Source organism: Cygnus atratus, chromosome 5 (genome assembly GCF_013377495.2).
Source record: "Cygnus atratus isolate AKBS03 ecotype Queensland, Australia chromosome 5, CAtr_DNAZoo_HiC_assembly, whole genome shotgun sequence".
NCBI classification, from domain to species: Eukaryota; Metazoa; Chordata; class Aves; order Anseriformes; family Anatidae; genus Cygnus; species Cygnus atratus.
The window spans coordinates 49,119,892-49,147,500 of NC_066366.1; the positions used below are offsets into that span (position 1 = coordinate 49,119,892).

Sequence of the window (27,609 nt, forward strand, 5' to 3'; positions counted from 1 at the left end):
GCATGTAGATAGGATGGATATGACGTATGGATGAATTGAGTTTATTACTGTACTCCTAGTTTTGAAATTTACTTGTGAAAAAAATCATGCATAGACAAATTAATGTGTTGGCTGTGCAATTTTAATTGCACATCTGCCACTGTATCAGCATGGGAAAGGTGCTTATATGTCCTAGGATGAAGTGGAGAAAAGTGAGAAAGGATAGAAAGCATGAGAAATGCATATCTTGGTTTGATATAGAATGGGAATACAAATTTTTATGTCCAAAAATTTAGTAAATTCCTTTACATAATTGTTGAGAAGATTTAAAATCACATGTAGGTTTCTAATTAAGGGATGTGATCAGAGAGGGTAGAATTTGTACTTGGCAAGAAAATGTTATGTTAAGTAAGGCTTTGGTGAACTACTACAAAATGCATACAAAATACGAGACCAGGTTTTGTTTCCATTTTGATGGCTAAGTGGAAGACTCATCTCCTTCACTTTTAAACAAGCGCATATGACCATTTTCTGAAAAACTCCTGTAGGTAGTAAAAGTCATCTATTTTCCTATGGATATATGCACTGAATTCCAATTAATGTTATGCAGAACCATGTACTTTTACTTATCAGTAGAGGGACAGATGATGGAAGATTAAGGGAGGCAACAAGTACCAGCAAAGTATTCAATAAGGATCTTTCCCTTTTCAGATGTTCTTGTCTTCAGCATGTGCCTTATACACTATATTTAAGTCGTACCAGTTGAATTGTACCAATTAAGTTGTAATTGATCTTTCTTAAAAATCTTTGCCTCTTGTCTCATATTCTGCTGAATATTGATACTGCTAAGAAGAATGCAAATAGTTAGCATACTTATTTTTGAGCTCCTTCAGCAATATGACTGGTTAAAGATCACATGATAGAGTAAGAGCTTCTGTTTCTGTTTTTTCAGGTTCTGTAGGATGCCATTTTTATCTGCTTAAAATGTTGCATACTGACTGAGAAATCCACGATTTCTGTACTTGTCCTTATGTCACTAACCACTTCTCTGTCCTCGGAAGAGAGATGAGGTACTAACGATGAGTCTAGAGACTCTCAAAACAAAAAGCTTTTCCATGAAATTTTCTTTATAGTTCAAGGGAAAGATCCTCATTATGAAACTGATGCAGCTCACTTGTGGAGTTAAATGTTTCTACTGGTCTTAGAAGTCTGAAGGATCTATATCCTATTAGACCTTAAGAGACACTGTCATAAAAATAGATCTAACTACTGTGCGCAGGCCTCTCTATGTCTAATTGGACTAATTTTGTGTGTGTCAGTGGACTCACTTTTGATTAACACAGTCGTAAGTGAAGACAGAATTAGGCCTGATGTTAATAAGATTCATTCACAGAGATTATATTTTTCTCTTGTCAATTTTGAAATTATAGAGACCCGAGGAATTGGCCTTAACTCTTGAATGATTGTGTTTAAAGTACCAGAAGTGAATTCATGAATGCAATTTGAGTTTACAATCTTTTTGAGTCTGCAGAAATGCTTTTCTCTAATCAGCTACATCTAAGCCACAATCAGCTAATCAGTTATTTATAAGTAGGTAGTATCATCTGACACCTCTCTAGCTTAGGGTAAAAGCATTTTACTTGTCCAAAGTATATTTGCCTTCCCAAGAGACGGTGTCTGTTTCTGTATCACAGTGACTGTTCATTCCTTAATAGCACTGTGAAATAGCACCAGAAATGTCAGGCTTCTATCTTTGCAGCTACAGAACTGTGCAATACAATCAAAGAACCAATACTGACATAACCAAAACTTATCTTCCAGAAACTACATTTGAGTGAAGATGTTGCTGGGGCTACATTCATGGCTGCAGGGAGCTCCACACCAGAACTGTTTGCATCTGTTATAGGTATGGAGCCCACACACTAGTTTTCATGAGATCTGTTAAAAAATCAGCAGCAGATCAAGCGAAAGTATCCAAAAGTAATACTATTCTTCTGTAAATTTATAATCAGCAATTGCAGCTGTCAGCTAGTCTGTGGTTCATGGTATAATTAACTACTCAAAATATCTCATGAAACTGTGAATCTCCTCTCAAAACACAGGGAGGAACGGCTGATTCTGAGCATAGGAAGTAAAAGAAGAGATTTATTGCAGTCCCCTGAGAGAGAATTTGAGGTATTTGATGCCTCTTTTGCTTCTTTCTTCACAAATAAAGGGAATTAATTTTAGTAAGGAAGTAGGAGAACAAAGAACAGTGGAAAAGAACAAATTAATGTACAGATAAGTCAGATCTGTTAAGTCAGAAGGACATGATGTTCCGTGTACATTACTTACAGATTTTTTCAAGTAATCTCTGTACTATTAAGGATTATTTTTATAGAAAGGAGGTCTAGATGGCAAAAACAGTACCTATTAAGAGAAAGAAGGACATTGGATTACACTGGTAGGGAAGGAGGAAAGCAGCAAATATGATACATCTGTTTTTAGTAAAGCTTTAGTATTCTTTCTGCTACTGTAGTGACTGACATTCTTACACGCTTTAGGGGAATACAGTCTAAAGGAGTGCACTATATCATGTCTAAATTATTAAAAAGCAGTTTTCAAATATTAGTAATTAAAAGCTATATTTAAAGCTGGAGATGGATCTCAAGACATACTAAAAAATGTCATGAATAACTTATTTTTATGAATAACTGGAGTGAAGTGATGGGAACTAGATGGAAGGCAAAAACAGGACGAAGAAAGATCTTCATCAATTTGAAATCGACAAGATGAAGTTTAATATCAGCAAATGAGAAGCATAAAAAAAAAAGGGAAGTGAATATATATGTAAGGGGAATAATAACTGGTTGGAGAGCTATAGATCTAACAGCGCCTTGATGTATTGCAAAAGAAGCAGGAGTTGAGGAATAGCTGATAGTGGGACGTTGCAAATAACAACTGATTATAAGTTGGGCCCATTTATAAAGCCTAAGCGTTATAAATTATCCTGCTTTGCTCAGTTCTGCTAGACAGCATTTGGGATATTGCATCCAGTCTTGTTACTGTGCTTCAAGAGAGTTGCAGACAAATCAGGAAAAGTGCAGAGATGAGGAAAAATTGTAAGATGTTCAGAAATTATATCTTAAAGTAAATCTTGAAAAAAAGGTGAGTGTAAGTCTTGAAGTCTCTCTTCAGTGAAAGATTTAAAGTACAAGTAAGACACAGCTTTCTAGTGCATTCAAGTTTTGTCCTGTCACAGTGCTGAAGATTACGTTAGGTAATCCATGGAGATCTCTTCCAGCCCTTAATTTTTGTCATTCTGATACAATTATGTTACCAATAGGTATTTGAGGGATTGGTGGGTTCAGTACTAAAGGAAGTGTGAACATTGGTACTAGAACATGTTAAATTTGAATCCTCATTGCCTGTTGGAGTCAGAAGGCGCACATTACTACACACAAGATAGCTACCTGCTCTTTTAGGGAAGAATCTATTATTACCATGAGACATTCCAAGATGCTAAATATTGCATGCCTGAGAGAAAGGTTTCTGTGCTTTGTTATACTGTGTGAAATGAATTTCATGCTCCTGATGTGATTGAAAATGCTTTTCACTCGTTTGAATGGATTATTACACCAGTAACAGCCAACCTGTGAAATGCAGGACTTAGTGTAGAACTAACTAGCTAAGAAAGTTATTTAATTTTAATAAAAAATATATGTGTAGAGATGTTTGGCCAAAAACGGGGAGTTGTTAACTAGACTAAAAGCACAAAATATTCCATGGAGAAGTGAGAAGTTATTACGAAGCATGTTTTCTAAAAATTCCAAATGATCTGTTATTCTTGGATAGCACATGTTCTGAATAATTGCCTGTGGCCTAAAAAGAATGCATATTTTGCTCATTCTGCAGGTGTATTTATCACTCATGGAGATGTAGGAGTAGGGACCATTGTTGGTTCAGCAGTTTTCAACATCCTCTGCATTGTTGGTGTCTGTGGACTGTTTGCAGGACAGGTTAGTAAATGTATATGTTTGTGGAGTTCAATTGCTTATATTTTAGGTGTTTGCATGAACAAATATATAAAAAAGAATAAAGAAAAAAAGAACCATTAGTTTAAACAAACAAACAACAAGCTGGCATGGGGAGAAATGTCAATTTTGGAAAGAATTTACATATACTTTGCAAATAGCAAATGTTTCCACGAAGTTCACTGTAGTTTCATCACTCTGAACATGTAGCATACAGAGGAACCTGATTCCTTTTCATACAATACCATGTCCACAGTCAGCTGATCGGTGGCCTCTGCTAATCCTTCCTGGTACTGATTGTGATCAAAGAATCTGGGACTCAGGCATGAGATTTAATCTATCTACTCAATAGATTGTTAGACTATGTATCTTTTTTTTTTTCTGTATTAAGTCCAATATGTCCACAACTGGAATGAAGTAGAAGTTTCTATATGATTTTTATCAATGGTGATTATTATATATCCATTGTTTAACAAACTCCTGTTAGCATAAAACTATTATTTGTTCCAGAATTGTTAATCGTAATTCTGCTCACACACCTAAGCGATTGCAAGGTGGAGGCCTTTGTTTTGTCTTTAGAATCACTTAATTTTGTTGTCTAAAGCTGTGATATTTTTCAGGTGGTTTGTCTCACCCAGTGGGCTGTGTTCCGGGACTCTGTGTACTACACGTTATCTGTTATCGTACTTATTGTTGTAAGTACTTTTCTTACCAATTAAAGTGTTTCATTGCTTGACTTTTTGGAGGACCAATCTGCTAAGCATGCTGGTAAACAACTTTTTCTCAGCTAGTTCTAGTGGCATCCAGAAGTGAGTGCTCAGCTCTACAATATGGTCCAAGTATGAAAACTTCATACGACCCCACAGAATACGTGCCCATCACATCTGTCAGTGTCCATTCATGTTGTACCTACAGCCTATAAAGTTCTGCAGGCTAGTAGGCTGTTGTTATATGGTGCAGTTAGCACTCTCTTCTGACTGAGGGGGCTGCTAGTGGAGATAAGAAAAATAAAATAAAAAAAAAAATAGTTTTGAGCTGCACCTCTATTTTAAATAGACAAGGTGGCTATATCTTGCTTCTATATAGTAGTTTCATTTCACAGATTCTGGGTAAGTTTCTCTAAATAGAGCAATGTGAGGTATCGCTTTGTTTATCTAGAACAGTGTAGTAGATCCTGAACATACACTTTTATAGTGTCTGGTAACAAGGGAGGGAAGAAAGTCTGATTTGTGATAAGTATAGATCACTAGCAGCCCAATCAGTTACAGGAGTTACACAGCATCATAGAAGTATAGAATGGTTTGAGTTGGAAGGGACCTTAAAGATCACCCAGTTCCATCCCCTGCCATGGGCAGGGACACCTCCCACCAGACCAGGTTGCCCGAAGCCCCATCCAGCCTGGCCTTGAACACTTCCGGGGATGGGGCATCCACAGCTTCTCTGGGCAACCTGTGCCAGTGCCTCACCACCCTCAGAGTAACAAATTTCCTTACATCTAATCTAGATTTACCCTCTTCCGGGTTAAAACCATTACCCCTTGTCCTATCACTATGTGTCCTTGAAAAAAGTCTGTCCTTCTTAGAAGCCCTCCAAGTATTGAAAGGTTGCAATAAGGTTTCCCTGAAGCCTTCTGTTCTCCAGGCTAAACAACCCCGCTCCTTGAGTCTTTGTTTACAGGAGAGGTGTTGCAGCCCTCTGATCATCCTTCTGGCTGTCCTCTGGACACTGCAGTCTGCACTCTGACAGGTCCATGTCTTTCATGTGGCCCAGAGCTGAACACAGCACGATCATGTCAGCTGCACCACTCAACTTGATGTCATTCACAAGCTTCCTGAGGGTGCACTCAGTCCTGCTGTCTACACCATTATTAAAGTTATTAAACAGTACAGACCCTGCGGACCACCACCCGTCACTGATCTCCACCTGGACATTGAGTCGTTGATTGCAACTCTCTGGATGCAGCCATCCAACCTTATTCACCAAATAGTCCTCCCTTCACACCCATATCCCTCCAATTTAGAGACAAGAAGTACAAAGGGTGGAGTAAAATGTGTGTAACCACTCGGCCTAAAAGCAGAAGTGGAATGTCTTCCTCTTTTGCTAAAACTAGGTTAGCTGTTAAAAGGACTCAGAGCCACGTTTCTTCAAAATACATGACTTCGCTATCATTTGCAGGTGCACAGCACGTATGTCTTTCTCACATTCACACTTTTAATAAGTAATATTTATAACAGTCACTGACAAGATCCAAGTTTGGTGCTTTGGAGCTGTGAAAGTTTTGATTAGAAAGGGTCAAAGGGGAAAAACTCCAGTAGCTTCTGTGTAGAAATTACTGATATTTATTAAATAAATTTGAATGCTTTTCAAGATAGATCAGAGATGTACATTTATGTTTCCTGTTTTTTTCTTCTTCTAGTTCATATATGATGAGAAAATAGAATGGTAAGTTGTGTAAACTATTCCTTACAGTCCCGTATTCACCATGAGACTGATCAGTTAATAGAGTTGCAGTGTACCTAGATTTCATTCATGCACCCTGTAAGCAAGCACAGCTGGATTTGACACCTAGGAAATCCAAAGTATTTTCTTTGGTTATTTTTTTTTTAAGATGATCAGGAGAATTTAAGAAAATTTAAAAACTTGGAAGCATTAACTAAGTGAACAGGCTATACATAAGACTTGAAGGAGTCACACGTACAGGGAGCATAACCGAAGTTCTTCTGCTCTTACCCTAGTTGTTAACGTTTAGGGAGGTACTAGGTGTCCTACAGAACAGTACAAGGTGGGATTCTAGTGGAAGATGATAGCTGTCTTCTAAAATAGTCTTCTCAGAGTGCCTGGCCTGTGCTTCGGCACTGAAATGACAGAATGCCTTGGCATTGCGATCCTCAGAGAGCAGCTCTGGTTTCAGTCTGTGTAGCACGTTTCTGAAATACATGCGTTACATTTTTTGCAAGTTTATTGGAATGTGGGAGTCTTGCTGCCCCCATTCTCCTGAGACACCGTTAAATCTTAATGATGTGAATCCTGTGTACACAAACGTGACTCGTACTAGATATTTAACGCACATTCCTACAGAAAACTTGTGAAGGATACAGCTGTTTGAGTGGCCTTTAACACTTTTTTTTTCGTCTCTCTGAGGTGGGAAAGCCTTATACTCATCATTATGTATTCATTCTACATACTTATCATGAAGTAAGTGCTTTTCTGTTCCATGTTCCCTTTAGGTGTTGGTTGACCATCATTCTTTTGGTGTGTTTTTGTCCTTGGCCCTCCTCCTGAGGACAATGCAACTAGTCATGTTTCTGTTTATGATCCCTTTCATTTTCATGCTTTATCAGTTTTGTTCCAAGTATGTGCTCAGCCAACAGCAAATATTTTCCTGCATCCTTTTCATAGTGCACTGAGGTGAAGTAGCTTTCAGAAGTAGTTGAGAGGAAGTGTCACTATACAAAGATCGTCGAAAAAGTCCACAGCATTGTAAGTGCACAGCATGTCAGCTGTTACACATACTCTGTAACCTCTGGAGAACAAAGCCAGACAGATAGACAGCTAAGCATGCACTGATCTTCAGACTTTTTCATACAAGATGGCGTATGACATCCTTCTTGTGTACTGTCACAGCCTCTGACAGGAGAGGCAGAGATCTGACTGCTACTGCAAGGAGATCTGTGAGTCCACCTTTAACTGGAAGTTGCTGAGACTTCTCCCTTGGTGTCCTGCCCTGACAAACCACCCTTTTTGGAACCTCAGACTCCCTTCTCTCCTGCCTCAGGTCTTAGCGGAGTTCACTGACAGCACTCTACGGTCCCATCCTAGTGCTAAAATTCTTTCTTTAGGTTATGGTCAACGGTCCCAGAAATGCTCAGTTGCCCGCCATGGGGAACACTGTACTGAGAGAAACAATGAGGTGACTTGAGAGCTGGTGCAGGAAGAAAGAGCCCATTGTACACTGAATGTCCTGACTCCAAAATCCACAACTTTAGTGTTCTGCCTTCACTGAATCTGCTCTTGTGTCTTTTCACATTCTGCTGTATCTCATGAGAGAGGCACAGCTCTTGCTTTGCTATTATCTTGCCAATGAATTGGATAGTCCTTTCTCTTAACTTCATATTAGTTGTCAGAGAACATGCATCTACGCTTTGCTGCTTGCCTGCATAAGTTGTTCTCAGACACTTAAAATTTTGACAAGGAAATGAAACAATCTAGCCTTCTCAGACCTTTTTCCACTTTCAGGTACAATGTGAGGATGCAAAATTTCTTCACCCTCAAAAGCAAGAATGTTGGAAATAGTGACACGGTCAACAATGAGCTGGAAGATGGTAATAAATGTTATGCCTCTAGTTGTGATGACCCATCCATTCCATTACTATGCAAAGGTAAGGCTGAGCAGACAGGACTTGGAAAAAAATAGTTCACAGGATATCCTTTTTTTTTTTTCTCTTTAATGCTGATTAAAACAGTGTTACTATTCAATCTTAAGTAGGAATATTTATTCGATTAACTTGAAAATTCAGCAGTCAGATCACCAGTTGAAAAAAAAAATCAAAATTTTATTTTGTGGAGATTGTAGATTCTGAAAACAAGCTGCTTTGCACATGGGCAGTTTTGTTTCCTTTTTCTCTCCTGTTCAGTGATGAGTATACAACACTGTGAAAGAAATATTTTTTTTTGCCAGGAAGAAGGTTATTTTCACTTAAAAAAAACTAGTTTTGGACTGAAAGCTGAGGCTTGGGTCTTGATGGAAAGACATGCACAGATCAGTGGGCAAGAGGGATCACATGTTGAGTTCAGATCTTCAGGAGACTGGTTTTGACATGACTAAATAGTTCTGCATACATTGCCAAGCACATATGTAAAATTGAGAAATGCAGGTTCTTTGCAGTCTGTGCCTTTATCATAAAGGGGAAGAAGATGATACCTATCTTCGGGTACTGAAGGTAAGGAAAAATCCCTGGGTATTTTTTTTTTTAATAACTTTGTTTTTATCATTGTCTTACCCCTTCTCTCTTTCATTCCTTCTTTTCTCTGTAGAGCAAAATCATTGCTACATTAAAAGCTCAAGCCATATAATTCATTGAGCTGTTGAGCTACTCTTAATGAGTGAGGTCTCCTTGCTGTGTTCTTTGCAAACATCTTGCATTCTGGGAGACTGAGCTCAGCAGCAACGCAGACGTTTGGAAATGTCCTCATTTAATAAAATATAGTGGCAAGCAGGAATTTGTAGCAGATGCGGAAAATCCTGCTGTTTTCTGCTGTTAGTGTTTAGACGGGGTTTAGTGTTTCAAGGTAGGTAGTATCAAAAATTTATACAGTGACAGCACTCTGGTCTCAGTTATGGTGTTTAGACAATAGTTTAATATTGATTTAAAAATACTTCTCAAAGTAGCATAATTAAGTGAAAATGTCTTTGAAATATTTTGATTTCATTTTACAATGAATTTTTGTGAACATTGACTGTGATGTAGTGAAGTCCATTGCTTGGATGTGGAAATACAGTCATACACGGTTTAGAGGATACCTGCTAGGGAATTTGTTACTGATGTATTCCAGTGGGGACACAGGAAAAAGGTGATCCAGCAGTAGAATACAGACAGTAATGATTTTTACTTCTGAGGTGTTTGTTGGGTTCTGATGTCTTTTTGCGTGACTTAAGCTGTACACTTTTAAGATTCATTGTCTATAGCCACTCTGTGGTAAAGGTATGATAACACAGACTGCTTGCCTGTCCACCTATTTCCTTTTCAGGAAATGTGAAGATTATTTAATGCTTGTGAAGAACATGTAGAACTTTTAGGAGAAACAGCAAGAAAGCTAATGAAAGCCTGGGCTCACGAGAATGATTTTTCTACTAGTTGCTGTTCTCAGCAAATTTCTTTAATTTTCTTAAAAGATGCACTGAGACTGCAGTTCACTCAAATTCCCTTTGCCTTCTCCAGTACCCATTACACAAATACATGCTGCATTGGAGGGACCATTGTTCGCAGTGTAGATAAGTAGATATTATCACAGGTAAAGAGTGGACATGAATAAGAGGTTAAGGAGATGATGGGGTTTGGAGTGGGCTGTCGGAGAGGAAGACGGCAGTGTTAACCTAGCTGCCCTGTAGATGGGTGCATTATGTGTCAAGAAGCTGTCCTGGAAAACCATCACATGGCTCCCTGTTCTCCCTCTCTCCTGTTGGATGAAAATCTGCCATGTGATGTGTGCTGCATCAGTGACCCGCTGTTAGTTGACACCTGGCTGGCTTCACAAGCTGAGCTGCACTTTCTTCAGCAGCAGCTTTCAGAAACAGCAGCAGTGCTAGTAACTGGGAGAGAACAACTAGAGTTGTCCTCTGCCTTATCTCCAACCAGTGGTTAGCAAGTTTCAGGATCCATTGAAAAACCTCCCTTGGCTTCACCAAGGTGTAGGTCTAACCATAATGATTTTTCACAGGGATGAAGTCTGACTACTTCCCCGCAGAAAACAGCTTCTTTCTTTGGGGGAGGAACATCTGTCCTACCAAGGATGTTTTTTCTGTTGCTCGATGTGCACATAGAAGGGGAGTTCGCAGTATATGCTATACAGCTCTCTCCTATGCTTGTAAGTTTTATTACTTTCCATAGCTTCCAATAGTACGTTATAAAAGCTCCCATTACTGGAGTTTTGCAGAGAAAAGGGAGAGCTTCTCACCTGTCAATTTCAAGGGCGAGTTCTACACACATGGGTGAAAGCAAAGTTTTAGTACTTCTTGAATAATGCTTCATTATAAAATGCAAACATGTGGCTTACTGCCCTTGGGTTTTACTATACTGACCCAAATTTCCACCAGGTGGCATGGTTCGATGTCTGCCTAAAAAGAGAAACTTGGAAAAATGTGAGTTTCTGGACAGTGTGATGTGGATACCTGAGGGCCATATCAGGACTCAGCTGAAGTCAGCAAGAAGCTTTCTGTTGACTTTGACAGGGCTGTTGGTGATGACCCTTTGTGGTGAGGTGGAAGTTTAGATACTCTGTTAAAAGGAAGAGCTGTTCTTAGAAGATATTTGTCTGAGGAATATCACAAAGGAGAAGTGAAAAAGGCTTTTCACTGTCACACATTTGTAAAGACGTGGGATTTTTGCAATTTTTAGATGGAGCCCATTTGTTTTGTATGGGGCCAAGATATGTATATTTATGGGCATATGGAGTGAGACTGAAGAGCTGTTAAGGCAATATATGAGCAATTTGCTGCAGAAACTCAAAACAGCTGCAGTTAGTCATATATATATATATATATATATACATACAGTGATATATTTTACATCATTGCTGAGCTTTTATCAAAGCTGAGTATGTTTTGTTACTGTCTCCTTATTGCTTTAAGAAGCAGTTCCAGAGTAACTGCAATGCTTTCATACTTTTTTCACAATGCTTTAAGATAAAGAAACACTGTGCAGACTTGACTGAAGAAACTCACTTGAGAGCAATTAATCTGATGATACTGTTTAAAAGATGTCTGACCTTTTCTCCTTACCAGGATTGCTGTCAGACATTGCTTTTTCTTTGTCTAACTACATACAGCAAATGTTAAGCTACCGTGGTTGGGTCATCTTCTGTCAGGCCTGGTTTCCAGGTAGCTTGCCTGGCTATATATAGTCCTTCACAGGAAAAGCTGCTACGCACTAGCTATAAAGTCATTGAAATGGCTGGGCTTCTCATTTGTATGATCAGTTGCAGTACTCAGCAAGGTTAATTTGTTTTAAATGTCAGAAGGGGGTGGATAATTGCTCCTTTATGTTTGCATTACCAAATGCAAAATGACTGCTAGTTCTGTTCCCCGTTAGAGATTTAGCTGCAAGGCGAGACTACAGAGTGGATTCTTGGAGAAGGACTCATTTCCTTGTGGAACCAAAGATCTCTTTATGATTCCTCAGGTGACACCAGCGTACTCATTGAAAACTCCTTTTAGTGAAACAAAGCAAGACACTCAAATGCAAGAGGGTAAAAGATGTAGCCATTTACATCTTCATTTAGATGATTTAGAGGCTTGCTGGGTTTTTCTTGTTGAATAATGATGGAAGGATACTTTAACTTCAAATATGTCAGAAGATGCTTTGAGACAGCAAAACCTTTACTGCATGATGTGATTTACTTGCCTGCATGGATCCAGTCTTCTTCCTGAAAAACAAAAATATTTCATCACTGTAACAATGTGAACAATAACTATGTAGATTTGTGTGTTTAGAATAGGTCCATTTTAATTCCTTTGTTTGAGTTGAATGTTTCCTTAGATTTCCTTTGCTTCCTGGCTGGAATAATGCACTAATAATTATCTTTCACTTCTACCTCCTAAATTCTCTTCCTCTTCTTAATGTAAGTAACAATATAAAAGGGGAGTGGGAGGGTGAAGCTAAGCTAAGCAAAGCAGTAAAAAAAAATCAGCAAAGAATTTTTTTTCTTAACATATTATTACATATAATAATTTATATTTATTGCAGTCATATACATATCTTCTGCCCTGCTTTCTAACACCACATGGGTATGTCTCCTGTCTGCTGAGCCTTGCTCTACGTGCTACGTGTAGTCTGTAGCATTTGTGAGGATATTGGTTTGTTGTTAAGCTTTCAAAGTCCTTGCCAGTACTTGTGTTGATTCCCAATATAATTTTGTCTCTCTGTTTGTGTTCTTACATCACAGAACAAAGCTCTTAACCTTGGTACAATTCTTTATATTAACAAAGTTGTACTTAAGACATGATTTTTTTTTCTGGACAATTGCTGTTTATCATCATTTCAAGTCTTGTCACGTTAAAAATACAGATAATATTCTGTGAATTCCTTTCCAAAAGGAGTGAGCACAACATTATGGACTTCTGGATGTGCATCAGTAGCTATTAAGCACCCTAATCCAGTAGGATAGCTTTATAGGTTTCGGGAGTGCAGTCTATGCTTTCACAGTGCATGTGCTTCTGGAGAAGGCTTACAAAGCTGTAGTGGGACTTAAGCACAGAAAACTGGTACCACAACAGGAGTAGCTGGGTAAAAGCTCTTCCCACCAATCTGAGAGTGGGTTGGTGGCTGCCTTAGTGAAGTGAAATCCCCTTTCAGCATGTAGTCTAAATGAGGTGCACTGCTGATGAACAGGTGTTTCTGTTGAGGTGCACCACTGATGAAGCAGGTATTTCTGCAGCACCAGGCTGCAGAAATATTGCAGGAAAGTCACTGGATTTACATTCAGGCATTCAGATTAATGTTACCCCTTGCCTGGGCCTGAAAACAATGGATCTGGGCGACAGGAAGCATGGGTCTTACCACAACTAACTCTGTCCATTGTGATCATTAGTGAAGGGGATGCAGCAGTATGGCAAAAACAGTGTTGTGATGGTGGATGAGATCATCTGCTCCAGTCCCCCCAAATACCGGTTCCCTGAAGCTGGGTTACGGATTATGATTACAAATAAGTTTGGACCACGCACCAGAATGCGGATGGCAAGCCGACTCATCATTAATGAGGTAGGTTCATTATGGAAACAATAAATGACTATGAAGCAGAGAGAGTCATGCTCATTCTGGAATTCAGATTCTGCACTGTTTCTAGAGATGGGCTAGTAGCCATGTCACAGCAGATATGAAGATGGGTTCTCAACTGGACGTACTGCTTGTCTTAATGGGAGGGTAGTCACAGAGGGACTCGCTTCTCTCCCTGCCAGAAGATATTTGTTTCAATGTGTGCACACTCAGATTTTATCTGCAGCAGAAGAGTTGTTTTTGACCATTACAAAAGTGGTCAAGCTAAGAAAAGGCAATGGACAGGCTAACCAACAAGTGGTAAGAAGTGCTCTCATATGAGCACTACGTCACATCACATCAGGATGTGATCACATCAGATATTTGCCTGCCTTTGTAGTCTTCATAGTTGTCAGCTCAAAATGAAAATGGACCAAAATCTTTTCATGAGGGGAATTTGCTCTGAAAGGTTTCAGTTAACTCTTAATTAATATACTGTCACCACCATATATTGCTAGTTTCATACCTTGCAGCTGAACTGATAGGATTGGCCAAGTGACACTGTTCTCAGCTTGCATGAAGTACTTTGGATGAAATTTTCAGCCTTCCAACCCTGGCTTCTTTAAAGGCAGGATTTTATCCTTTGCTGCCTACAACATCAAATATGGGAGGTTTTTACTCTGGCAAATAAATTAATTTCAGTAATTTAGGAAATACAAGATTTAGCAAGTTCCTAGAATCTGAACATCATAACACAGTTCATGTGTCTCCCCTGCATTATGAATACCCCACTGAAGGAATGCAGTACTCTAGTATATTTGTAATAAAAGCTTAATTTAAGAGTAAAACAGTGAAATATTTTTAGGTAGTCAGCTTGTTGGTGTACAGTCAACAGCAGGGGAAGGTCAGATAGGGCACACAATAGCAGTTGTCTCTGTTAAAAAAGTTCTCTTTTTAAAGCAATTCATTGGTCAGAAAAAAAATATATTTCTTAATGGCTGTGTGCCCAGAGAGCTGATACTTGCTTGCTGTTCAATATCTGCAAAAGGTGTTCTCTATACCAGGGCATTTTGGATCTATATTCTTATGTATTCTCACTACCAAGGTTTTACAAAGTATTCAGATACAAGTTTTCTCTGTTTTTAATTACTGCGTGTTAATACTGGTTTCAGATTTCTTTTTTTTTTTTTTTTGGATGTTGTGTGGTTGCTTTATTTTTCAAGACAATTGAGAGGACTTCTATGAAGTTGCAAAAATTTGTCATTAAAATAACAGCACTTATCAATCCTGCATTATCTCACCTAACAAACTAAATTATTTTTGTTTTCTGCAAAAGTATGAACTTATTGTTACATCTCACATTCTCCAGTGTAGTAACTGATATATATAACGACATTTAAAACCTATCACTGTAATTGTACTACATACTATGAATGTAACAGTCTTAAACATGTCTGTATGGGCAATATACAAGCTTTGTGAGAGCTTATATACTTGGACAAGGACAACAACAATTAATCTTTCTTTCTGAAATAGTACCCTAGGAGCTTTACATTTACCTCAAGGAATGGGGATGGGAAGGAGGCAGAAGAGTTTGACCTGAGTAGGAGAGATCTCAGACAATAAGTCATTTGTAAGCCATCTTTAGTAGTGTAGAAACGTCTTGTTACCACTAGATTATGGTGCTGTCACTGTTATGAGTGGGAATTGCTGAGTGAGAATAACTGAGTGCTTCAGAATAACCATGCTCATTAAAACATGGTGTGTAAGAACAGATACCGCAGCTTTCTCAATCATGGTTTGAAATGCTCATGCCACTAATTTTGAGTTGCATGGTTAACACTGACATAAAGACAGAAAGGCCACAGACAGTTTTGTTTGTGGCTGAAAGAGGAAGGCAACACAAGAGAAGCATCACAGCTCACATGACTGGGGCTGGACAGAAAGCAAAACCCAGGGTTAAGGAAGTCAGGAATAAAACTTACGGTAGTTTCGTCTTTTACACTGTGCAGCGTCAGCGGTTAATCCAATCTGCTAATGGCTCAGGCAAACCGCTTCAGAATGGGAGACATGAAAATATTGAAAATGGGAACATCCCTGTGGTGAACCAAGAGGAGGAAAGTGAACAGGACAATCTATCTCCATTTTCATTGCCAGGTAAGTTTTATTTTCCTGATGCTTAAAGCAAGGAAACAGAAGAGAATTAAAATGCCAAACACTGGGTTATAGGAGTAGACAATATATGAAGATAGGAGAGGAGGAAAGGGTTTGATTTGTCTGTCTGGAGACTGGATTTGATGACAGTAAAACAGGACTGGAAGCTACATGATTAAAAGGAGATCTCAGGAAAGTGTTTTCCAACGATCATGCACCATAGTGGTAGAAGAGCTGGTTTGCCAGAAGTAAAGAGAAAGCAAGTAAGGCAGGTGTGTATTCAAAAAACTTGTCACACCGACCTGACAGGCATTGCACTGTTAGTAATTTTGAAGTGAACAGTTAATACTGGTCTACTGGAGATTACTAGGACAGAAGCAACTAGGTATATAAATATATAATAACCTGATAATATAACTTGAATGTAGGGGAGGTTTGGACAAAGAGGAAGAAAGTTTTAAGGGGAGAAATAGTGTTTAATGTTTTTTAAGGTAATTAAAATTCTTAGAGCAGCATTAATAATAATAACTTTTGAAATTTTTTGGAAACTCTCTGGTGTGAAGGGCTATATAAAACCAGTCTCACTATGTTGGAGCCCACATAGTACATTACAAGTTGACTCTCCCTCAGGTGTTTTGGAGATTAGACAGCAGAGATTAGATAACCTATCACAGGCATGTACTCACTAGTATTCCCTCACACACTTACTGTTTAACCCCGGTATTACTCGGCATAAATTAATATCACGTGCAGAGAAGAAGGAAGAATTTTCCATGTCTTACATGACTTTAATTTCTTCAAGGTTCTATTTGCTTGACTTACCGTCATTTTGGAAGAGATGTTTGTGACAGAGCAAACATTGAAGCATGCTGTGTAAAGATTGGATAAAACCATGTTTTAATGTGTTACTGGACTATGTGCTATTACAGGAGCTTCTTACAGACAGCAGTTGCAGGCTTTCATTGGGGGTGAAGAGTGGAAACAAACTGATTCACAAGAAAGGCCCATTAGATGCGTTCCTGATAATCAATGACAGTGTGAAAAAACTATTCATATTCTGTGGTGGAATAAATGGATTCAAATCAGCAAGATACTTGTGCACACACAAGCATGTTAGTAATAGTAATAATAACAGTAACAGTAATGAACAAATTCCAAAGAAGAAAAAAAGGCGTCCTCAAAACATCTTAAAAATGCAAGTTTCATTGCAAGTGTTGGCAAAGATTTTTTAACTGAGTTGTTTTTAGCAAGTTTTTGGAATCAAGTTTTAATTAGGGCAGTGCAATCATGCATTTATTTTTATATTCCTGGACAACGCAGAATTCTAACATGTGGCAAACATTACCTGAAGACCAAATTGTCATATTTGGATTTGTTCAAGACTCAGACATCTTCTCTATGAATAAAAAATAGACTTCAGAGTGGAGCTTCCTAAGTGTTTGATATTCTTAATAGATCAAATGTTTAATAGACCAAATGCTTTGATCTAAGGAGTTATGAGTTATGTCATTGACCTTTTTTTAATGCAGTTTTTCTGCATTTTTGAGAAAGTCTTTCAAGATAATTGAGGTGTAACAGGCCAAAGTGGAACCATTGCTGAGACAGTTACACTGGAATGGAACAAAAATTCAGCATGAACTCAAAGAGTTTGTGTAAAAGTGGTAAAGTGATTATTTAAAATACTGATCATTATTTTCAGTTGTTGTTACTCCACTGTTGTCTGGAGATGAGTTTCTATTGGTTGGATCATCATTCCTCAACTGTTATCCTGTACTTCAGTGCCTGGTAAAATTATGGAGAAGATAGTACTGGCAGTTATTGGAAAACACTTGAAAGATAATGCAGTCATTGGTCACAGCCAACACAGGTTCTTACGAGAAAAGTCCTGCTCAACTAGCTTAATTTCTTTTATGACAAAGTTACCCATCTAGTTGACCAAGGGAAGCCAGTAGATGTGATCTTTTTGGATTTTGACAAAACTTTCGATACTGTCTCTCACAGTATCCTTCTGGACAAAATGTCCAGCATACAGCTAGACAAGTACATAATATAATAGCTGAACAATTAGCTGATGGATTGGGCTCAAAGGACTATAGTAAATGGAATTACATCAGACTGGCAATCAGTCACTAGTGGGGTTTCCCAAGGCTCCATTTTAGGGCCAGTTCCCTTCAATGTTTTTATAAATGAATTGGACGCAGGAGTCAAATACAATACTAAATAAGTTTGTGGATGATACTAAATTGGGAGGAGCTTTTGACTCCCTTTAGGGTAGAGAAGCCTTGCAGAAAGATCTTGACAAATTAGAGGGCTGGGCAATCACCAACCATGTGAAATTTAACAAGAGCAAGTGCCGGATTCTGCACCTGGAATGAGCCAACCCTGGGTGTATGTACAAACTGGGGGAGGAGAGGCTGGAGAACAGCCCTGTGGAAAAAGATCTGGGAGTTTTGGACAACAGCAAAATAAATACGAGTCAATACTGTGCTCTGGCAGCCAAAAGGGCCAAAAGTACCATGGGGTGCATCAAGCCTGGCATTGCTAGCCAGTTAAGGGAAGGGATTGTCCTGCTCCGCTCTGTGCTGGTGCGGCCTCACCTCAAGTACTGTGTGCAGTTTTGGGTGCCACAGTATAAGGACATAAAATTATGAGAGTGTGTCCAAAGGAGGGCAACCGAGATGGTGAAAGGTCTGAAGGGCAAGACGTATGAGGAGCAGCTGAGGTCCCTTGGTTTGTTCAGCCTAGAGCAGAGCAGGCCGAGGGGAGGCCTCATGGCGGCCTGCAGCTCCCTCACGAGGGGAGCGGAGGGGCAGGCGCTGAGCTCTGCTCTCTGGGGACAGCGACAGGACCCGAGGGAACGGCATGGAGCTGGGACAGGGGAGGGTCAGGCTGGGTGTTAGGAAAAGGTTCTGCACTGAGGGGGTGGTCGGGCACTGGGACAGGCTCCCCAGGAACAGGCCTGCTGGAGTTCAAGAAGCGTTCAATGCTCTGAGGAATGTAGTTTGACTTTTAGGTATTTCTGTGTGGAGCCAGGAGTTGGACTTGATGATCCTTGTGGGTCTCTTCCAACTCGGGATAGTCTATGATTCTATGATTGTATTCTGACCGAGAATTCTTCTAATTTTCCTTTCAAAAGTACATTTTTAATAACCTCGAGGAAAATGTAAAGAAACAGCATTATTCTTTGTTGCTTAAGTACTGTGGCACAATCAGTAGCCTAAAAAAATCCTGACATTTGAAACTGGCTTTAGAGAAAAGTTTCCCAGAATCCCCTCTATTTTTCTTTTGATATATTTTCAGGCCTGGAATAAGGCACATACATTTTCTAAAGATCAGAACTTCATGTATTCTTTCAATACATAAATAGCTCTATGAAGAATAAGCCCTGAAAGGACTTTCCAAGTCAACTGCTTGCAGTGTGATAAGTAGAAAATTCACTTTTTTTTTCTTAAGAACTGCAACAGAAATGGCTATGAATTGGCCCAACCCTTTTTTTATTCTGCAGTTCTTTAGTCACCTTTTTTAGCCTAGTTTGGATTTTGACTTTCTTTCTTCAAATTGTATGTTCTATATATTTTTGAAAGAACATTTTTTTTTCTGAAACAGAAATAAACATAGATGAAGTTTAAAGGATTGCATCATCTTGAAGTAATGCCCTGTTATCATTTGCTATCTGAAAGATTTGCTTATTCTTTTCCTTTATACCCTGTGATGGTGCTTAGTAATAAAAGTAGGACTTCAGTACAAAGAAATAGAGAAAAAGAACATTACATGAAAACAGTCCTAACTAGTCTCTTGCTTAGATTCCATATGTCAAACATAGAGATATTCACCCCCAGGGTGTGGCTCAGGCCTGTCTTGGAACAGGAGGCAATACATAGTTTTTATGGAAACTACATATGTTATCATGCAAACCAGCCTTTGCCTTTGGTTTCTATGTGGGAAGAAATGTCCTTTTTAAAAGAGGAATTCCTTTTTTGACCTAACTGTAAGGCCATGAGTAATTATCTTCCAAGACAAAGGTTCATTTGATGCTCTACTGTTCTATTACTCTACAGTTGTTTGGAAACAGGTCTTAAACTCCAGGGGAAAAAAATGAAAAAAGGATAAGAATAAAACAGGATGAAACTGAGCAAACATATGTTGACAACAAAATGATGTATAAAAGCCCTTGCATAGCTCAGTAGTGTTTTAGAGCCCAGACTCAGAAAAACATTTCTGTGCAGCTCTTAATGGATGCTTAAATCCCATTCATTGTCACATGTTCAAGATCCTTTAAAATACTCGGTGTTCTCAGCTCCTGATGGTTTCACAGAAATGAAGAATTCCTTCTCTTACAGGATTGGACCATGGATGCTTTATGTAAGTCATGATGGTGTTAGCTAAAATGGGAATATTAATTCCTGGAGCTAAAATAAGACAGAAATAAAGGAGATTAGCAATCCTGCCCATTTTGATATGGATCCAAAATACAGAGACAACATGTAGGAGAGAAGCAAAAATTAATAGCATCTACTAAAAACATAGAAAATGTTCATACTAAGGTCAAACCAAATGTTCATCTACCCCAATATTCCAAATCCAACCATGACTTTATGAAGAAGTCTTGGGAAGAATGGGACAAGTTTATGTGATATTACCCTGAAACCAATTCTGCCCTTCAGCTATTTTCAGCTCAAGGAATTTCCTGGACTGGGTGTGATTTTTGAGCATTAAAAAATCCTTAGTGTATTTCTTCTTCATTAATTTGCCTAGTTCTCTTTGCAAACATTAACACCCACAACATCCTTTGGCAAGGACTTTACTGCCTCCTTTTACTAGCTTTGAACCTGGCTCCTACTAGCTTCATTTGATGTCGTCTTTTATTGGGAAATACAGTGAACAAAATAAATCCCATGTAACTCACTGACACTTGGGATGCTGTGGACCTGTATGATATCCCCCATGAAATTGTGTGTCTTTGAGGCTGAGCTAGAGACAGAAAACAGTTCCACGTGGAAATCTCTCTAGTTTCTCTCTCTGCAAACACTGATGCAGAGTATTCTCTGCAACAGCCCTGTCTTCTCTCAGTGCTCCTTTATACTTTGATCACCAGCGGCTCCAGCATGCTTCCTGCTCCTAATGTATTTGAAGTAAGATTTACCAAAATTTTTATTCTTCTTTGTAGTTGTTTCTCAAACTGTTTCTCTCCTGTTTTATGTGCTTTTGCCTAAATTCAGAAACATGACTGAGTTAGAAAGGAGCTAGTTCCCATAGCTTCTTGCATAAGAGAGAAGTTCTTCCAAGAAGATATTTGAGAGCAGGACTTAACTGCTGTATTCTGAAATATTTTTTTTTTTTTGCAAGAGCTTCCCCTTATCCACTGGCTGTGTAGTGGTACATCTACCGTGGAATTTTATTTCACAAGTGTGTTTCTGGGGCAGATCTCACAGTTTTTTGCATGTACTGCAGTTTGATTTGCATCGTATTCTTGGAGCTCATGAACCAGACTCGTTTTGTGGAAAACTAAACTGGAAAGTGTGTTCCAGGGGAGCAACTAATGTGCTCTACGTAGGAGGAGGATATGCAGGAGAAATTGGCAGAAAAAGAGGCACGGATTTAATTTAGTAACTCTATTATGTTTGCTCATCGCTTCACTCTGAAAGAGTGAAGAAGAACTTGAGAAAATCTATAAATTTCAGTTCTCCCTTAAGAAATATTGATAAAGTAGAAAGCAAGGTTAAAACATAAAAATAAACCATGCCAAAATCTGACCAAGTCAAACATGGTATAGTGAGCACGCTGCTTGATTACTTTTAATTGCTGTTGAGTATTGTCCTGTGTAAAGCTATAGGAACTCTGAGAGTAAAGCTTGTTTCTGCGGATGGTGCAAATTCTTTTTTTTACAGGAACAGTTCCCAGTGTACCAAAAATATGTTTTTAAGAGAAAATTATTGGCATAAATCTGGGTATGCAAAGTGTGGTAAAGGCACAGGCTCAGAATATAAATCTGAGTTGGTTTGGGCAGATCTCATGGTCTGGAATTTGGAACTTGTATTCTGGAAAAGGAAACTTCCGAGAAGAGTGTTAGTATTTTGGAAAACAGTCTGTTTTGGAGGAGAAGTAAAACCTCGGTATTTTTCACAGGAAAAAAAAAGTTTCCAAAGCTCTGTTGCAGGAGAATTGAAATAAGAATGTTTTAACATGTCAGCTGTCCGCTTGGAGGGCTGACAAAGGTTGGGCTTTCTTGGACACCTTTCTGTCCACTGTGTAGGCTGGCTCCAGCATGTTAATACAGAGAGTCTCACTTCCATGCCTCCTAGGGAAACTTTCAGAGCTGAAATCAGTAAGGATTTTCCAAGAAGGTGGAGGGGCAGCTTCTGTGTTAATTTTCCTGACAGAGAATTAAAAAACATTTTCTTAGAAATTTTTGATTTCTCAACAAAGGTATTTTCCAGTTGAAAATAATTCTGATGGAAAATTCACAGTGGATCCAGTTTATTATATCTCTTTTGGTTGCTCCTATGTTAAGTCCCATACTTGGACAAAAAATTATATTCCTCTGTTGTGTTTTGGATACAGCACATGCTCAGGAATGAATTAAGCTTTCAGGTTGGCTAATTTACATATACTAATTTTTTCTAGTCACTCTCAATGCTTATGAGCCACAGCAGTTTCTAGCAGAAATGTGCTCACTTTCTGATTTATTACAAAGCTCCCAATGTGGAGGTGTGTATGTTGCTGCTACACATTTTCAGGTCAAGATTTGAATTAATATTGCTAATGATATGTGGATGTAAATTTAATCTTTGTAAATATAAATCCTAATTAAGACCCAGGGGATGGGTGATTTAAAAATCACTTTTCATTGGGAAAAAACCATGTGTGTTCATTTTTTGCTAATGGAAAATAGCAGATAAATGTAAAAAGATAAACATTAAAAAAAAAAAAAAGTAATTTAAAAATTATGAAGTAGAGCACTGAAAAATTCTACAGCAATAGACATCCTAGGCCAGCCTGGAAATGCCTTGCTTTTATTGTAAGTTTACTGTTGTCAAAAACAAACAAGCAAACAAACAAACAAGCAAAATCAACAGCAACAACAAAAAACAAACCCAAACTTCAGAAAAATAGAAATCAGCAGCAAACTCCAGGAAACCTTCCTCATTTTGCAGATAGATTAAATTAGAGAAAACTTTTCCTGTTTTCAGATTACCTTAAATTAGGAATGTATAGCATTTCATAACAGTACAGTTAGGAAAATCCCATATGCCAATTAGACTCATGCTTTTCAGGGAAGTTATAACATTTTTGAGATCATTCATCTACTAAATTGCGTACAGAAGATTCCCCTTTTACGCTGGAAGGTGTAGACACGTTCTGAAGTAGCTAAAAGGTGGAGTAGAGGTCTGTGCTTGATTGTTGTCCTTTTAAAGGGAAGACTAAGTGAAAAAGCTGTCAAATTTAAGTGATTTAAATGTTTTAAAGTAACTTGGATCTGCTCCTAGCAATGTAGTTGCAGTCTGTCTTCAGCAAAAGTGTTTTCTGTGCAGCTTACTGACTAGGGCATGTAGGCTGTCTGCGCTATGTGCATTTGGAAGTTCTGTTTGAGGCTGGCTCTAGCTTGGGCCCATGGACTACACGCTCATTATTATTTGGAGCATTTTAGGTGTGTGCCTCTGGTTCAACTGTATACCTGTGGAATTTCATTGGTGTGATCCAAGGCAGTTCTGCATCACAGACCAAACTCCAATAAATGGGGAGAGCTAGGAGATTTACTTCAAGGGTACGATCCTGATCTGAATGAAAACACAAGGGTAGTTTCACGCCTTTGTTCAATTTCGTCTCTATGTGGTGTGAAGGTTGTAAATAGGATAGTATTTTTCCTATAAAAAGGCAATTTCTGTAGTGCCTTAAGGAAATATTCCTTTCCTGTCAGTGCTACGAGGTGTGCTGTTAACTTCTTTCACCAGTACACTATCTGTATGTGAAAGTGATTATTGTGATCCAACCTCTGGAAAGAAGGGCCCAGAAATGTACTGACATTTACCAAAGGGCTCTTTGTGGTAGGCCTGCCCTTTATTATACGTTTTCAGAAACATTGTAATCAAGCTCTTCTATAATGATGTGTTCTGTAATAAAGCAGAAATATTCTCTCATTATAGTCGGGGTGGGGGCTCAACAACCAACATATGCCTTTCCTCAGCTACATGAGTTGCTGGAGGAGCCTTCAGGCCCACGGTTCACAGGAGTGCCATTAAAACAACTGAGCTCACATCTTGTAATTGGACTGTTTGTGTATTTTTACAGAGCAGGTATGTATTGAATAATAGCCTTAATGAGGAGGATAATTTTCTTCCTAAGCAACAATCACGAAACAATTTGTCATGAACTAAAAGCCTAACACAATTTCACAAATTTATTGCTAAATCACTTTAATGATTATTTTAGAGTGGGCGGTCAAAAACGAAAAGCAGTACAAGAAATAGTTTCAAAAGTGCTAAAGAAAATGAAATTGTCGATCTGGATATTGTTTTTGTATTCATTTTAGCCAGGTGAAGTGAATGGAAGGCATCAGGTTCATGAGGAAATGAAGTTTGGAGGTTGCTGCTAAACTTGCTAAATTCTTACTAAACTACCGTGTCTCAGCAGAAGAGCAGACTTCCTTAGCATTGGGTGCCGCACAGGTTCCATGACCCAACGCAGTAGGAGCTGAAGAAAACAGCCTTGGGCAGAACTGAGGTCAGCTACATTTAAGGCTTTATCTGAAGGCTTGTAAAAGCTGGCAAGCCCTGTTGCAAAAGAGAAGCCAGTGTAAGGTGTGTCAGGTAGGCTGCTTTGTTCATGATAGACACAGACACAGACACAGATTTCTAGGTTGGAAGAGACCTCAAGATCATCGAGTCCAACCTCTGACCTAACACTAAGTACTCCACTAAACCATATCGCTAAGCTCTACATCTAAACGTCTTTTAAAGACCTCCAGGGATGGCGACTCCACCACCTCCCTGGGCAGCCCGTTCCAATGCTTAATAACCCTTTCGGTAAAGAAGTACTTCCTAACATCCAACCTAAAACTCCCCTGTCGCAACTTTCGCCCATTCCCCCTCGTCCTGTCACCAGGCACGTGGGAGAACAGACCAACCCCCACCTCTCTACAGCCTCCTGTAAGGTAACTGTAGAGAGCGATAAGGTCGCCCCTGAGCCTCCTCTTCTCCAGGCTGAACAAGCCCAGCTCCCTCAGCCGCTCCTCGTAAGACTTGTTCTCCAGACCCCTCACCAGCTTGGTCGCCCTTCTCTGGACTCGCTCAAGCACCTCCATGTCCTTCCTGTAGCGAGGGGCCCAAAACTGAACACAGTACTCAAGGTGCGGCCTCACCAGAGCCGAGTACAGGGGCACAATCACTTCCCTAGACCTGCTGGCCACACTGCTTCTTATACAGGCCAGGATGCTGTTGGCCTTCTTGGCCACCTGAGCACACTGCTGGCTCATATTCAGCCGACTATCAACCAATACTCCCAGGTCCTTCTCTGCCAGGCAGCTTTCCAGCCACTCATCTCCCAGCCTGTAGCTCTGCTTGGGGTTGTTGCGCCCCAGGTGCAGGACCCGGCACTTGGCCTTGTTGAACTTCATACAGTTGACCTCAGCCCATCGGTCCAGCCTATCCAGATCCTCCTGCAGAGCCTTCCTGCCCTCAAGCAGATCGACACACGCACTTAGCTTGGTGTCATCTGCAAACTTACTGAGGGTGCACTGGACGCCCTCATCCAGATCATCGATAGAGATATTAAAGAGGACTGGTCCCAGTACCGAGCCCTGGGGGACACCACTAGTGACCAGCCTCCAACCAGATTTGACTCCATTCACCACAACTCTCTGGGCCCGGCTATCCAGCCAGTTTCTAACCCAGCGAAGCGTACGCCAGTCCAAGCCCCGAGCAGCCAGTTTCTTGAGGAGAATGTTGTGGGGAACGGTGTCAAAAGCCTTACTGAGGTCAAGGTAAACCACATCCACAGCCTTTCCCTCATCCACCAAGCGCGTCACTTTGTCATAGAAGGAGATCAGGTTCGTCAAGCAGGACCTGCCTTTCATAAACCCATGCTGACTGGGCCTGATCGCCTGCTTGCCCTGCAAGTGCCGCGTGATGACCCTCAAGATAATCTGCTCCATGAGCTTTCCTGGCACTGAGGTCAAACTGACAGGCCTATAGTTTCCCGGGTCTGCCCTCCGGCCCTTCTTATAGATGGGCGTCACATTGGCTAGCCGCCAGTCAACTGGGACCTCCCCCGATAGCCAGGACTGCCAATAAATGATGGAAAGCGGCTCGGCCAGCTCCTCCGCCAGTTCTTTCAGTACCCTCGGGTGCATCCCATCCGGCCCCATCGACTTGCGCACATCCAAGCTCCTTAGCAGGTCGCCAACCATTTCCTCATGAATAGCGAAGGCCACATCCTGCTCCCCATCCCCTTCCACCAGCTCAGGGCACTGGGTATCCAGAGAACAACCGGTATTGCCGCTAAAGACTGAGGCAAAGGCGGCATTAAGCACCTCAGCCTTTTCCTCATCCTTAGTAACTAGGTTTCCCCTCGCATCCAGTAAAGGATGGAGATTCTCCTTAGTCCTCCGTTTCGCGTTGATATATTTGTAAAAGGATTTTTTGTTGTCTTTAATGGCAGTAGCCAGGTTGAGCTCCAGATGAGCTTTGGCCTTTCTAATTTTCTCCCTGCACAGCCTCGCTACATCCTTGTAGTCCTCCTCAGTGGCCCGCCCTTTTTTCCAAAGATTATAAACCCTCTTTTTTCTGCTAAGCACAAGCCGCAACTCTCTGTTGAGCCAGGCCGGTCTTCTTCCATGCCGGCTCGTCTTTGGGCATGTGGGGACGGACCGCTCCTGTGCCGTTAAGATTTCCTTCTTGAGGAGCGCCCAGCCTTCCTGGACTCCTCTGCCCTTCAGAACCGCCTCCGAAGGGACTCGGCCAACCAGCGTCCTGAGCAGCTCAAAGTCAGCCCTCCGGAAGTCCCATACAGCAGTTTTACTGGTCCCCTTCCTGGCCTCGCCAAGAATAGAGAACTCTACCATTTCGTGGTCGCTCTGCCCAGGACAGCTTCCGACCACCACATCTCCCACCAGTCCTTCTCTGTTTGTGAAGAGAAGGTCTAGCGGGGCACCACCCCTGGTAGGTTCACTGACCAGCTGCGTCAGGAAGCTATCTCCCACACTCTCCAGAAACCTCCTAGACTGCTTTCTCTGTGCCGTGTTGTGTTTCCAGGATATATCCGGGAAGTTGAAGTCCCCCACGAGGACAAGCGCCGACGATTTTGCAACTTCTGTCAGTTGCCTATAAAACTCCTCATCCGTCTCCTCATCCTGGTTCGGCGGTCTATAACAGACCCCGACCAGGACGCTAGCCTTGCCGGCCTTCCCGCGGATCCTAACCCACAGGGATTCAACCTTATCATTCCCAGCCTGGAGTTCCACAACATCAAAAGATTCTCTAATGTAGAGAGCCACGCCACCACCCCCTCTGTGCTGCCTGTCCCTCCTGAAGAGCCGATAGCCAGGCATTGCAGCACTCCAGTCGTGGGAGCGGTCCCACCACGTCTCCGTGATGGCAACCAAGTCATAGCCTTCCTGCTGCACGATGGCTTCCAGCTCCTCCTGTTTGTTACCCATGCTGCGTGCATTAGTGTAGATGCACTTCAGCTGGGCCATCGCCTTCTTCCCCAGCCTAGCCATTGTTTCCCCCAGCACAGCTCCAACAAGCCTTGTTTGAGCCCCGTCCCCCTTCTTACCTAGTTTAAAGCGCTCTCTATGAGCCCCGCCAGCTCCTGGCCTAGGATCCGTTTTCCCCTTGGAGATAGGGACCCGTCTGGGGCCATCAGGCCGGGTGCCGAGTAAAGCTTCCCATGGTGAAAAAAACCAAAATTTCTGTGCTGGCACATTTTTTGTGCTGGCACAGATAGTTCGGATGGATAGTTCGATGATAGTTCGGAACTACTCCAGGCCAACTGCC

The 27,609-nt window shown here is 40.5% G+C and overlaps 1 protein-coding gene across 1 annotated transcript in view; it reads left to right on the forward strand.

Moving 5' to 3' along the window:
- The window catches only part of SLC24A4 (solute carrier family 24 member 4), a 93,384-nt gene that overhangs the window by 56,029 nt on the left and 9,746 nt on the right, over nucleotides 1-27,609 (forward strand). The window contains exons 5-12 of the mRNA XM_035539784.1: nucleotides 1,801-1,885; nucleotides 3,874-3,977; nucleotides 4,613-4,687; nucleotides 6,409-6,434; nucleotides 7,134-7,187; nucleotides 8,229-8,371; nucleotides 13,299-13,468; nucleotides 15,475-15,619. Of these exons, the coding sequence (XP_035395677.1) occupies nucleotides 1,801-1,885; nucleotides 3,874-3,977; nucleotides 4,613-4,687; nucleotides 6,409-6,434; nucleotides 7,134-7,187; nucleotides 8,229-8,371; nucleotides 13,299-13,468; nucleotides 15,475-15,619 (802 nt within the window). The remainder of the gene's footprint in view (nucleotides 1-1,800; nucleotides 1,886-3,873; nucleotides 3,978-4,612; nucleotides 4,688-6,408; nucleotides 6,435-7,133; nucleotides 7,188-8,228; nucleotides 8,372-13,298; nucleotides 13,469-15,474; nucleotides 15,620-27,609) is intronic.